At 42.5% G+C, this 14,557-nt stretch overlaps 1 protein-coding gene across 4 annotated transcripts in view; it reads left to right on the plus strand.

Moving 5' to 3' along the window:
* Positions 1–14,557, plus strand: part of OSBPL8 (oxysterol binding protein like 8) — a 141,061-nt gene that overhangs the window by 75,761 nt on the left and 50,743 nt on the right. For 2 of the 4 annotated variants that reach the window (XM_075600209.1, XM_075600208.1), the window contains exon 2: positions 1,804–1,984. The exons of 1 other annotated variant lie outside the window; for it this stretch is intronic. In XM_075600209.1, coding sequence (XP_075456324.1) covers positions 1,846–1,984 — 139 coding nt within the window. In that variant the 5' untranslated portion in view covers positions 1,804–1,845. Of the gene's footprint in view, positions 1–1,610; positions 1,633–1,803; positions 1,985–14,557 lie in introns of those variants that run through there. One more of the 4 variants, XM_075600210.1, reaches the window with a different exon arrangement.

Below are 14,557 nucleotides of genomic sequence, written 5' to 3' on the forward strand. Positions count from 1 at the left end.
ACTGCAACGTAATTATCAGGAGTGGGCAACTTCTGTCCTGAAGGTTCGCCAACACGTCAGACTTTGATTGAGCCACCTGTGCTGAAGCAGGGATATCCTCAAAACCTGACCTGTTTGGTGGTCCTTGAGGATTGGAGTTGCCCGCGCCCGGGGTTAGATGGATCTCCTCAATATTTGGCTCTTCTGTAATCGAAGGGTTTAAAATACCGATGCCCGTGCATTCTATTTTCCTGCTTTGCTTTTCAGATTAAAAGTGTATTCAAAGGTCAACTGTGACCTGTCTTAAGTATTTCGTTTCATGATGCGGCTTTCCAGCGTGCTGCTAGATTCCTGCCAAGCCATTTACTTTCATTTGTTAGCCACTGTTAAAACTCCCATCCAGTCACCACTCCCAAGAAAATGGAAAAAGTTATTGGGTCCCTGTCAGATTGTTGAAAGCACCATTGTCATGGGATCATGACACCCTTGTATGTACTGTTTGACATGATTGTACCCAATAAAAAAATTGAGTTAAAAAAAACCAGCAGCATAAATACTCAATCATTCATCAGGTTATTGTTGAGGTGCATGGAAAAGAACAATGCAGTTAATAGGGCTATGAACTGTACATGTTAATTAGGATTTAACTAGTGTGCTCGTTACCATTGTGAATGTTAACATATATTGGTCTTTGTTAAGAAATATATAGCACAAAATAGATTTTGCTTCACTTTAGTGTGCGTGCGTGTGTGCGTGTGTGCGTGTGTGGGTGTGTGTGCGTGTGTGTGTGTGTGTGTGTGTGTGTGTGTGTGTGTGTGCGCATTTGCGTGTGTTTGTGTTCATCTTATTTTTGTTGGTACAATGTCTTCTCTCAAAGACCAAAAATGGTTAAAGCTGCAGTTCAAGCAATATCCTACATGGTTTTTAAAATTTTTTTTTAATAAATCCGTTATGTACTATGAGAAAAACTTTGTAGCCTTTAAAAAAAAAAAAAAAAAGACGTTTTTAATGTGACAACCATTTTTGTTTCCATAGAAACCATTTACAAAGTCAGAACCCCTTTCCCTTCTGATAGGCTCTGGCTCTTGAGCCCCGCCCTCTCTCTAACAGTGCACCAATTGTAGCTAGAAACTGTCTGGTCAAATGATCTTCCACACCGAACTTTGCATTCTGGGTAATGTAGTCCACCAAGAACTGAATTAAATAACCCCGAGCAAAGCGATCCATTACAGGAGAACGGATTGATCTACAACTTTGCTAATCACTTGTCAGTGTGCAGATTGTATTGATGCACATATTGAATGGAGAGAAAAATAGAATTTTTTTTAAAAAAAAGGCAGCTTGAACTGCAGCTTTATCTAGAAGCTGCTATTAGGGAGAAGGCTAAAACATGGCACGCGGTGAAGCTGACAAGTCTGAAGATGCGAGGCAGGTGTTCTAACCATGGAGTGTTTGGACCTGTAAGATGTTATTCACTGTGTAAACTAAAGGGCTCCTGCTATATTTTCCCTAGACACTGCTAGTATGCCTGATTTAATGAACTCCATTCCTCCCATCCTACTCTTCCTGCCCCCCACCCCCCATGTGGAGCAGGGCAAAAAAGGGGTTTCAGACACAGTAGATGATGATTGCTGTCCCCTCCCAGAAGCGCGAGTATGCTGCAATTCTTATTCATGTTCTCCCTCTCAGTTTGTTTTGAGTAGGTTTTGTTCCCGAGCTGTAGTGTGCTGTGTGTGTGTATACTGTATGTGCACTTGTATATGTGCTGTGCTGCATTGTGTGTCCGGTTCAAGGCTGTAGCTCAAACATTCTTGTTCTAAGCAGCATTCGAACTGAAAACATTCACCCCGACCACACGCTTGAGCCATGAAGGAAGAGGCCCTCCTGAGACGCAGGTCATGTGCTGGGGTCTCACCTGGCGCCTTCCTGCCACGGTCCGATGGACGGAAACTTGTCAGAAACGCATCCTTTGGAGGATACAATGAGCTCTCTCCTGCTCTGCCAGGTTTGTCAGCTTTGTGTCTGTCTCTCTCGGTCTCTCTCGGTCTCTCTCGGTCTCTCTCGGTCTGTCTCTCTCTGTCTCTCTCTGTCTCTGTCTGTCTCTGTCTCTCTCTGTCTGTCTCTGTCTCACACGTTTCAGGAATCCGGCGGAAATGTGAAACAAAATGATCAGTCCTATTGTGAAGGAGCTTGGAAAACCGTAAACAAAGGGGGAAAAATGCTCATATTTACTGAGCGGTGCTATTACATTAAATACCTTCCAGCACTGGAAGACGACCTAGAGCCCATTCTCTAAAATATGATATAAGGTGTCTTCCGGCGCCCGAACATGCCATGGCTTTATAATGTTGCGAAAGAGGGCTTTCGGTTACTTAACTTGGGAGGGTATACAGTATTTATCACCTGGCCCCTTTGTCACGGAAAGAGAATGCACTGTTTGTCAGTGCGACTGCAGGAACCCAATCTTACTTCACAAACACAAGAAATGCCAGCAAGGGATATTTCATGTTTACGGTGGGGTTTCATATCACTGGGCCAGTAGGTGTCCCTCCCATCGGCTCTGTGGCACTCTGATTTCAGCTGGTGTTAACCAGAGTTTCTATTTTGGTCGTTTTGAAAGAGAAGTTTACCTGCAATAGTAATAGTTTTTTTTTTTTTTTTTGCACTTAATCTGTTTTTAGTTGCGCAGGTGCTGTACAGAGAGCAGATGTGAAGTATCATCTTAAATCTACGTCACTGTCATTCAATGTATATACTTTGCCTCACACTTGATTTAGGGTTGGTTATAGTGAAACATTTGTTGAGGGACGCATCGATCCTGATCACCAACAGGATTGTGCTACTTAAGAAAAGACTGAATATTTGCCACCAGATGGGAGTCTGTTATTGTCTGGAAAGTTTAAAGTGCTGGTTCTATTGGAGTGTATTGTGAATAGTTGTATTACACATTGTTACACAGGAGGAGGAGTTGGCTTCTTAAATGTGAATAGGATGAGTTACTGTATGGTACAATTGAGGCATTTACGTGAGGATAAACTCATTAATGGACGCGTTACCATTGGTTTTAATGCCACATTAATTAACGCCAAGGTGATATTTAATGACTTGTTAACGCAACACCTTGCGTTAACAAGTGCAAGAATATTTGTTAGATCGATAGATGAAAAAAAAAGTCTTACCTTTGGCACAGATGCCAAAGACTGGTTAGAAGATCATGCATGTATAACACTGTTTTGGATTCGTAAATATTGATGTAATATCGTTCTAAGAGGGGCTCCTAAAGTTAAACGTGCCCAGCTATATGTAAAACTGCATATCACCTAAAATGAGCTAGGCCTGAATTCAATATTACCACCAGCCACAGCTCCAAGATGGCTATGGAGTTTAACTAAAACAAGTCACTTTGGTCAAGAAAAACAACTTTATAATGTCAGACTTGGAATAAAGGAAAGGGGCCTGCAATTATATCAAATATTTAATGCATTCTTGGTGCATCCCTTCTGTGTTTTAACTGTACAATACCTTGGTGCCAGGATGCAATGTATTCTTTGAGGCCTATAGCTTCCAAGTACAATGATGCAGGATGCTTGGTGTGTTGTAAATTCCCTCTTTCTTGTATTATTACTTAAGACCTGCCTTATCCCTTTATCTCCCTGGTTTTAGAAGGCTTTTAGGCTTTGGAGGTCAACATTTTTGTGCACAAAAGGTCACAGATGTAACACAGATTTACTCCCTAATGCAAGTTACACCTGTTGGGAGACAGGGCTATTGATCGTTTTGCTGCACTGGGTAGTGAGGCTTTGTCACTGATATTCTGTCTCAGTTTGTTGCCTCTAGATGATTAGTGCTGTTGCCAGCCAGCGATCTATGGAAAGGCTCAATAAGAGATCTATGGTGCAAATGACAAGCAAATTCGATGCCACGTGTTGGAATATATAAATAATATAATATAATATACACATATATAATATACATAATATACACATACATATATATATATATATATATATATATATATATATCTATATCTATAAGTCTCAAATAATGTTTGTGTGTGTGTATGTCTTCCCCCTGTGTGACGCACCCCTCACCCCACCCCTCACATTGCGAGAACAATTTGGCGAACCCACACTCCTCACCTCTCCCCCCACACCCATACACCTCCGCCACAGGCCTCACCTCTCCCCCAACACCAACCCCCCTCCCCCCCTGTCACACCACTAGCCGCTACTCGGCCCCGGCCTCACCTCTCCCCCACCACCTACCCCCGTCACACCACTAGCCGCTCCTCGGCGCTGGCCTCACTTCTCCCCCACCACCAACCACCCTCCCCCCGGTCACACCACGTGCCGCTACTCGGCGCCGGCCTCAAGTCTCGCGTTGTCCAGCGGCCTGGTGGTGCGCGCACGCTGTGGCTGCTCCCGCTCATTGGGCACTTCAGCCTCCTCCCGACACCGGCTCGCGCCCGTTCCGGGTTGCCATGCGCTCGGCGGCCTGCGCTGCATGCTCCGCCCCCACACCCGGGACCGACCGGCCAGGAGAGAGGCACCTTCTGGACCGGTGGGAGCTCGGACCTTGGACGGAGGTGACTGGTGTCCGCCGGTGGGGGGGAGGGGGCGGGTCAGTTGTTGGTGCCCGAGGACATTTGTGTGTGTGTGTGTGTGTGTGTGTGTGACACTGTGTCTGTGTGTGACACTGTGTCTGTGTGTGACACTGTGTCTGTGTGTGACACTGTGTCTGTGTGTGACACTGTGTCTGTGTGTGACACTGTGTCTGTGTGTGACACTGTGTCTGTGTGTGACACTGTGTCTGTGTGTGACACTGTGTCTGTGTGTGACACTGTGTCTGTGTGTGACACTGTGTCTGTGTGTGACACTGTGTCTGTGTGTGACACTGTGTCTGTGTGTGACACTGTGTCTTTGTGTGACACTGTGTCTGTGTGTGACACTGTGTCTGTGTGAGACACTGTGTCTGTGTGAGACACTGTGTCTGTGTGAGACACTGTGTCTGTGTGAGACACTGTGTCTGTGTGAGACACTGTGTCTGTGTGAGACACTGTGTCTGTGTGAGACACTGTGTCTGTGTGAGACACTGTGTCTGTGTGAGACACTGTGTCTGTGTGTGTGACACTGTGTCTGTGTGTGTGACACTGTGTGTGTGTACTGTGTGTGTGTGTGACTGTATGTGTGTGAGACAGTGTGTGTATGTATGTGTCTCACTGGGTTTGTGTGTGGCACTGTGTGTCTCACGGTGTGTGTGGCACTGTGTGCTGCGCGGGGGAGGGGGTGACCAAAGCAGCGCGGGGGGACGGGGACCGGACCTGCGCAGAGGGGGGGGGGGGAAGGACCACAGCTGCGCATGGGTGGGGGGAGGCAGAGAGAGACGAGGGGAACAGGGGGGAGACGGGGGGGGGGGTGTGAAGAGAGGAAGGAGCGGGAGGTTTTGGTCCCGCAACGCCGGGTCTCAGCTACAAGTCTGAATATCTTGTGTTGGATCAAAATGAGAAATAAATAAGTGATCTTGTAAAATGCACTGTGGAAGCAAACATACAACATTACACGTGAAGTCACGTTGCATCCCTTTTGGTAGGATGATCAGCGTGTGGGTGTTCGGACGCCCTTTGTACATCTTTTGTTGGTGTTGTCTTTTAACAAAGCTGGTATTTTTTTTTTACGATGAGATCTGCTTTTATGTTACGTTTTTCTGTGTAATTAGCTGCGCTGTTTTCTCTTCTAGAACTAATACTTCTGCTGTATAAGATAAACAATCAGTGCTGTGTGTTTTTGCCATAAATATTCTAACTAGCATAGAAAATATCTGCAAGGGTTTTATATATGGCATGTGGTTGCTTTCTCCCTCTAATAAAGAGATCTGATCCAAGTCCCTTGTCAGCACATTGCTGTTAATTCCCTTTGCTAAGTACTTTCTTATTGTAATCCAGATCAAGACCATCTCAATACCGATCTCTCTGAAAGCCAGCATCTTCCATCAGTCACAGGCCTTGCAGGGCACTGTGCTGGCGGTAATTCCTTGTGCTGTTGCCCATACTCATGTGACGACGTGTGCTGCTTGCACCTCAATGCATTATTAACACCAGACCTCTCTGAGCTTGCCAAGAAAGCAAATCATGGGCTCTTGTCAGGTGTCATATTTTTTTTATTCAAAGACACAGTAGTTTTGATGTTCATTCATAAAACAATTTCAAACGTATGTATAGTGACTTAACAAACATGAAATAATGCACATTAGAACCACTTTAAGAAAACAGAAGTAATAAGCAACTAAAATGCATTGTGCACATTATTGCAACTAATAGGTTTGGACATACCATATATGTGGTTAATACTGTACATGTGCTTTTTAAGACCACAAAAGGCTCCTCCGATCTTACAGGGAAAACCAAAACATGGAAACCCACTAACCATTAATAAGGCTGTTCCCCTTTATTGTGTAAACCCACTACTTGGTTTTAGAGTAAAATACAAAAAGATGGCATAATGCATTTAAAAAAGTATTTGACTAAACTCAGTAGCTAAAGGATGCATCATAGTAGCAGGAGATTGTAATATTACAATGCATTCGGCATTAGATAGATCAGGAGGAGGAGTCTCTGACAATAAAAAGACGCAATTCGCCCTTCACAAAGGCCTAAAAGATACCCAGTTAGTGGATATATGGAGAGAACTCCACCCATCTACCAGAGATTATACTTTTTATTCCCACCCGCATACCTCATATAGTAGAATTGATTACCTCTTTATCTCGTGCCATCTGGTTCCTATGGTCACTCATTCAGAGATCCATGATATTTCATGGTCCGTCCATGCACCAATAGAGCTAAGGTGCAACAATATCCGGGCCAATCGACCAGGTGCAAACTGGAAACTTAACGAATCTATTCTTAAGATACCTGAAATTTGTGATGTTATAGATCAAGAAATAGCTCAATTTTTTGAGATAAACACAGGCTCTGTGGAATCCCATATGATTCTCTGGGAGGCTCATAAAGCAACCTTAAGGGGCATATTAATCAATATCACAGCTAAGAGAAAACGAGAAAGAGATTCCAAAATCAAAACACTCCAAACCAAACTACATTCTCTTCTCTCAAACCACAAAGCCAACCCTGATCCACAAACAACAAGGGATCTAAAAGATACAAATATAGAATTGAATATGTTATTGACTTCCAGGGCAGATAATTCCCTAAGTTGGTCCAAGAGGAAGTTTTACGAAAAAGCTAAGAGGCCGGATACGATGCTAGCTCGAGCGCTAAAAGATAGGCAATCTAAGTTTAACATCCAAGCTATACGCTTAAAATCGGGCATACAAACAGCCAATCCCAAAAAGATAGTAGAAGAATTCGGTTCATTTTATGGTTCCTTATATGACGGAAGGAAAGTGGCACATAATAACAATACGAGCAAAGCATTAAGAGATTTCTTAGCTAGCTCAAAACTGGAGAGATTGACAGAGCAGGACAGAAAGGCTTTGGGCGCTGACTTCACATTAGAAGAGGTATCACAAGCCATTAAAGAACTTAAACCATCAAAAGCGCCAGGACCAGATGGTTTCTCGGGGCTATATTATAAGAAGTTCTCTATCTTACTTGCCCCTCGGCTGCTCCACATGTTCAATGCTATATTAGCAGGAGCACCTATTCCCGGAGATATGCTGCGGGCGTCTATATCATTAATATATAAACCTGGCAAGGATCCGCTGAACTGTAAAAGTTACAGGCCAATTTCCTTAATCAATACCGATATAAAGATATATGCTAAATTGTTGGCCAACAGATTAAGTCTAATCCTACCCAGACTAATACATCCAGATCAGGTCGGCTTCATCAAAGGGAGGCAGGCAGCGGATAACACTCGACGATTTATTGATCTGCTAGAATTGGCAAACAAAAATAATGCTCAAACCATGTTATTAAGTCTGGACGCAGAAAAAGCTTTTGATAGGATAGACTGGCCATATCTTCAAGAGACGCTAGCAGCATTTGGCTTTGGGGATCGGTTGAGTGGAGCGATTATGTCGCTGTACTCGGGCCCAACCGCCAGGATTATACATCAGGGCTTCCCCTCACTCTCATTCCAAATTCAAAGTGGCACAAGACAGGGATGCCCATTATCTCCCCTCCTGTTCGCCCTATGTATAGAACTCCTGGCGGCACGCATTAGAGATAATTCGGACATCTCAGGGTTAAACGCTTATTCCCAATCACATAAAGCGGCCCTGTACGCAGACGATATCCTACTAATCATTTCAAAACCCCTCACTTCACTACCTAACCTATTTGACCTACTAGACAAATTTTCTAAGGTCTCTGGGTTCAAAATAAACCAATCCAAATCCGAAGCTTTGAATATCAATCTCCCTAGACATACGGAGAAACTACTGAAACTAAATTTTAAATTTAATTGGCAAATGAAATCTATAAAATACCTAGGGATCCACATCACCAAAGATGCAAAAAGCATCTATAATGCAAACTATCCCAACCTGATTTGGACATTAAAACAAGACCTTATCAGATGGTCTTCCAAGAAGATTTCTTGGATAGGTAGGATACATAGCGTTAAAATGAATCTACTTCCCCGTATCCTATACCTCTTCCAGACATTGCCTGTGCCACTCAAACTGAAGGATATACTCTCACTTCAGTCTGCAATATCTAACTTTATCTGGAGAGGAAAAAAACCGAGAGTTAATAAACTAAATATGAAAAGACCTACCTTGGCAGGTGGCTTAGCGGTACCCTGCCTGTTATCATATTACAAAGCGGCTCAATTAAGTCAAATTATACAATGGCATTCAGAACCTAAATTGAAAAGATGGGTGGAATTGGAAAGTTCTGCTTGCTCTCCATTAGAGCTTAGCAACCTGATTTGGCTACCTAAAAAAGCGAGGAAAACCGCTGCCCTACCGCTCACCTCATTGACCAACTCCATATCGGTTTGGGAAGCAACAAACATAAAAAAACTCACTCACATCAGGACGTTCTCTGATGTCCCCCATTTGGAATAACCCATGTTTTGCACCTGGCCTAATTGGTACAAATAGTTCAATCTGGAAACTAAAAGGATACAATAGAATCAAGGATATGGAAGGATATAATCTGAAAATTAAAACATTCGACCATATCAGATTAGAAAAAGATTTGCCCCACTCAGAATTCTATAAATACCTCCAGATTAGAGCATTCTATAACAAATTTGCCCCGTACCATCCCCTGACGAAATTCGAAAAGCTCTGCCGGGCAGAAACCGACACTAAGGGACTTATATCTACGATCTATGGAGAGGTAGTCGAATCTGCTAGATCTAAACAGCAAACACCTTCATTCCAGAACCAATGGGAGATAGATTTAGGGGAATCCCTAGATGATGAGGATTGGGACTCCATATTTCTAGCCACCGCCAAAAGTTCCATATGCACCACACTGAAGGAGAACGCATATAAAGTTCTTATGAGATGGTACCTCACCCCACTAAAATTATCGAAATACATACCAGGGTCCTCCCCATTGTGCCCCAAACAATGTGGAGGAACAGCTGATCTGTTACATATGCTGTGGTCTTGCCCGTTGATAACCCAAATCTGGGAAAAAATTAGAAATTGGATTCAGAAGATTTTTGACCTCTCTATTCCCCCTGACCCTTGGCTGTTTCTATTAAACAGACCTTTAAAGGATCTATCAAAGTCACATAACAAATTAATTGCTCATTTTGCAATAGCCACACGGTGTGAGATTGCAGCACTATGGAAACGCCCCGATATTCCAATTATCCCAAAGATTCGGAATCGTATTTGGTTTATCTGCCAGATGGAAAAATTAACAAGTTTAGTTAATGATACTGGCGATAACTTCCTAAAAGTCTGGACCCCTTGGTTAGCACAGACAGACATCCCTGGGGTAGAGCGTGACACAATTTGGCTTTAATAGTAAGAAATGCGTTCTCCTACAGGAGAGTAAAATAACTACCCCCACACACACAATGGGATCAACTACTTAAAGCTGAATAAAGCCCTAGTTATAGCCTTACAACTCATGGGCCATCTATGCTACAAGAAAAACTAGCCTTGTTATATCCTTCCCTACCAACCACCTTTACCTCCTCCCCTTTCCCTTCTACCCCCCCCAACCCTTCCCTCCCTTTTTTTTTTTTTTTTTTCAAAATTATTATTTATTATTTGTTCACCTGCACTCGCACGACCGAGTAGGGCTCGAAAAGTTGTGCGATTCTCATATATGTGATCCAAAGCCCACATTACATGTGCTATTTTATATTGTGCATGCATATAATGTTCACTCTGTATACCATACATTTGTTCACAATAAAATACAAGTTATAAAAAAAAAAAAAAAAAAGTATTTGGAAGTCTCTGAAATGTCAAATAAAGAACATGTTGTTTTTTTGAACGAGAGCTGTGAAATCTGCTGATGTGTTGTAACCATTCGAGCCTTTTGTGATGCCATCGTCTGCTTTCAGAGCAGCAGGAATGTTGCAATGTGTTTTGTGTAAAGAAAATCCTTGTTTTTAAAACAATCAGGAGGCAGCAACATACCTACTGTAGTGCATCTTGTACTTGCGCTGGAAGCTCCTTCAGTAGCAGTGGCTTCAATCCCACTTATTGAAGTTACAATAAAATAAAAACTTTGTCATGCAACTTCTCTATTAATCTAATGACTGTTTCATATGTTAGCGTTTTACTGCTTTTGTGAGGGGAAAACTAACTCAGTAAAGAATGAAGCAGTAATGCTGGGACTGTTACATTAACTGGAAAATCTTGTTCTGTTCCTTTGACCTTAATAAAGAAGTTCTATACTATAAAAAAAAATGCTACCATTTTTTTCTCAAACTGTGAATTACATTTTTAATGTATTAAAATGTAACAAGCTTTTTTGTTTCTATAGCAACCATTTACATAGTGACATCCCCATCCTCTTCTGAAACAGGCTCTGGCACACACACACCCCTCCCCATTTTTTTTTTTTGCCCTGCCCTCTCTAGCAGTGCACCAATTGCCTGGTCAGATGAACTTCCCCATAGAACTTTGCATCTTTGGTCCTCTTCTGATGCCCGATAGCCATTTAGTGAACCACCGAGCCGAATCTTCGCCCATCGATCACAGGAGAATGGATCGATCGGCCACTTGGCTAATTACTTATCTTTGTGGGGATTGTATTGATGCACATACAGTACTGTATTAAAGGGAACGTTTTTATTTATTTAAACGGCAACTTGGACTGCGGCGTTAAAATAAATCACTTGCCAGCACTACTGAAGTATATGGTAGTTTTCCTAGTTCTTGTAAGAAATAATTAAATACTGTAAGCATATAGACTTCTTTTAGGGGAAAACATTTTTAGCCAGTTTTAAGAGTGACATATTGAAGGGAAAAAAATCTCTTTGCAGCCGTTTTGCTCCAAATGGTTAACTAACACCTCACTTTGCACGTGTGGCTGTGAGCTGGATAAGACTGTAATGGAACAGGAAGATAGATGTCTTTTACACATGGTTAGTGGAACTGCACCTTTCAGGAATCGCTTTATATTAAATGATTTACCACGATCTTCAGAGCATTACATTTAATAATGGTGCAGTGACAAAATAAGGAAAAAGGTTATTCAAGGAAGAATTATTCATTCAAAATGTAAATAACACACCTTGTGGGGTGTGACTTTTCTTTTGCAGTGACGCGTCATATTTATCTTGGCTGATTATAGTTGATGCAGTTTGTATTCAGGAAAGAAAATATAACTGATTACCAGTGTCGCCCGCAGAACTTTATCTGTAGAATTTCTTTGGAGGGTGTCTGTGTCTGCGTGCGTCTGTCTGCGTGTGTGCGTCTCTCTGCGTGTGTGCGTCTGCCTGCGTGTGTGCGTCTGTCTGCCTGCGTGCGTCTGTCTGCGTGTGTCTGTGACATGGGACATGCACATTATAATGCTAAATCCTGCAAATCATTCCCTGTAGAAGTTGTCATGGAGGCTGTACTTTCCTTAAAGGAGCAAAACATATGAAATCTTATATGGGTTATTTTTAAAATAAATCAGTTCTGTAGTACTAGAATACAGTAAGTATTATTCAACTCCTTAATGCCATTTTTAATGAGTTTTAAAGTATCCTTTTATTTTTATAGCAGGTTTAGCCCACCTCCCAAGAAGTGCAAGATCTTTGCAACATTTCCCTGTTTGTAATAATTTGTTGCCAATATTCTCAACAGTTTGAGCTGTAAACTGTTACAATAGATAATGTTACCTTAGTAATAGCAAAGATACATTGTAGCTGCTGAGTTACACTGACCTATACAGCAATTATTAGTCACACAATCAGGATTTTTGCAGATTTATAACAGCAACACCAAAACGATAGTCAGTTTAGGTAAGAATGTAGAATTATACATTGCCACATGCTTTACATATACAAATAACGGGAGAATTCGGACCAAAAGGGGACATTTTGGACAGTTATCCAATAAGTGAGAACTTGCTTCACACATTAGTGACACTTGGCTATACCAGATGGATAGAGCGAATTTTCAATGTCCCTGTACATTTCTGCTTTGTTTGAGTCTGCATGGAGTAAAGTGAATTTTACACTGTTTCAAGGCTTGCATGTGATTGAGAGGTCCCACCCTTATGTGAGTGGCGAGGGAGCAGTACGGGCCCTGTACATGGGAATATTAGGGGGATTGTTTGGTAGGATTAGAACATTAGGGGCTTGATATTCTCTATCAGTACCAGTACACAGTAATATTTACTGTATTATGCATCATGCTCCTTCTCACGGATACCCTCCACTGTCTCCTTTAGATTATAGGATATTGTTGTTTACTTTGGTAGATGTGACGTTGACTCCTATAATTGAAAGCCTATTTTAAAATGCAATTTGTCCTTGACTTATTGTGATGGCAAGGCTGTGCTTTAAAAGAAGCTTTTTGTATTCTACAACCCTATCAGAGCTTTGTACCACTAATGCAAGGTAATGGTTTCATCTGTGATATAACAGGATAAATGCATTAATACATCAAGACCATTTCATTTTCAAGGGTTCTATTCATATAGGTTCGCTACGAGCAGATGCTTTTATACAAAAATGGGGCTAGCTTGTAACCATGGATTTATAGATCAGTACAATTGTCAGTCATTGAGAAACTGGCTGAATAGGAGGTTGTTGTATATATTAAAGGCTTTTGGGATCGGTGGTAATATTTGCACTTGGACAGAGTACTGGTTAAATGATGCGTAGGTGAGATTTGACACTAGCCCTTTAAAGTCAAAAGTGAACAGTGATACTTGTGTTGAATTGTTGAAAAGGAGGAGGGACATTTTTATTACCAGCGAAGATTACAATCATGTTTACTATGCCAGTTTTCAGGTGATTCATAAACCATTTCAATCTTGAATGTTTCACTACTCGCAGCAGTTGTTTAGTTGGAATATGTTCCAAATGTGTACTTATCTAGGAATATGAATACAGTTTCACTGTAGAAAGACCTGGCAAAGCTAGAGCATTGTGCAATGCCTCAAAGAGAAAAAAATAACACATTAAATGTTATTGTAGTGGCTTTAAACCACTTGGGGTTACTTTTTGATTACCTCTGAAGTGAGGAAGTCTGGTATGCAGCCCCATGGTAAAAGAACCATTGGACATCCAAGTACCATGTACCCAAATGTATTGATGCAACATTGTTTCTACTCTGCACGAGGTGATAGACCTAATCAACGAAAGACACAGCAGCGAATTCGTTTCTCACATAATTTTTATTCAATAATACTTGTAAGTAGTTAATAGTACAGTACCATTGTTATGAACTCATTCATGATGCTATTAAGGTTTTTTTTGTATTGGTTTGCTTATGACATGAATCATATTTTCATACTGTTTGGCTTGTAAATATATGAAATGGGAAAAAAAAAAGATGGGTTAATAGACCCATTAGATGCATTACTCAGCTGTTACCAATTCGCTAATTAGTACAAGGGGTACTTAATCACAATAGTTTTATAGCTGCTGGCGCCACCCGGCTGCCCGGCCGCGGGGGAAGGGGGAATGATGAGGTACCTGGCTGCTGGCGCTCCCGGCGGTAGTATGTGAGGCGGCAGTTACTCGGGAGGCGGCGGGAGTTTTGCGGGCGGGAGGCGGCTTGTTGAGAGGTGAGGTGGAGGACGGGGGGGCATTTGAGGTGAGGCTGTGGCACCGAGGAGAGGGCGCCGCTGGCCGTGGGTAGCGGTGCAGAGGTTGGGATTTGCTTTGGGTGTGGGGGAATGTGGGGAGAGGTGAGGCTGTGGCGCCGAGGAGCGGGTGCCGCTGGCCGTGGGTAGCGGTGCAGAGGCTGGGGTTTGCTGTGGATGTGTGGGGGGGGGGAAATGTGGAGTGAGGCGGCGGCACCGAGGAGCGGGCAGCGTTGGTAGCTGTGTCGGCGGCGGATGAGTGTGACCAATGAGGCGTGCAGGGCGGGGCTGGTCCACGGACCAATCTGATTGGCCAGAGGGTGAGTGACAGACCAACTGACCAATCAGATTGGCCTTTGGGACAGTACATACAACATTTTCAAAAATATATATATA

This window comes from Ascaphus truei, chromosome 5 (genome assembly GCF_040206685.1).
Source record: "Ascaphus truei isolate aAscTru1 chromosome 5, aAscTru1.hap1, whole genome shotgun sequence".
Lineage (NCBI taxonomy): Eukaryota > Metazoa > Chordata > Amphibia > Anura > Ascaphidae > Ascaphus > Ascaphus truei.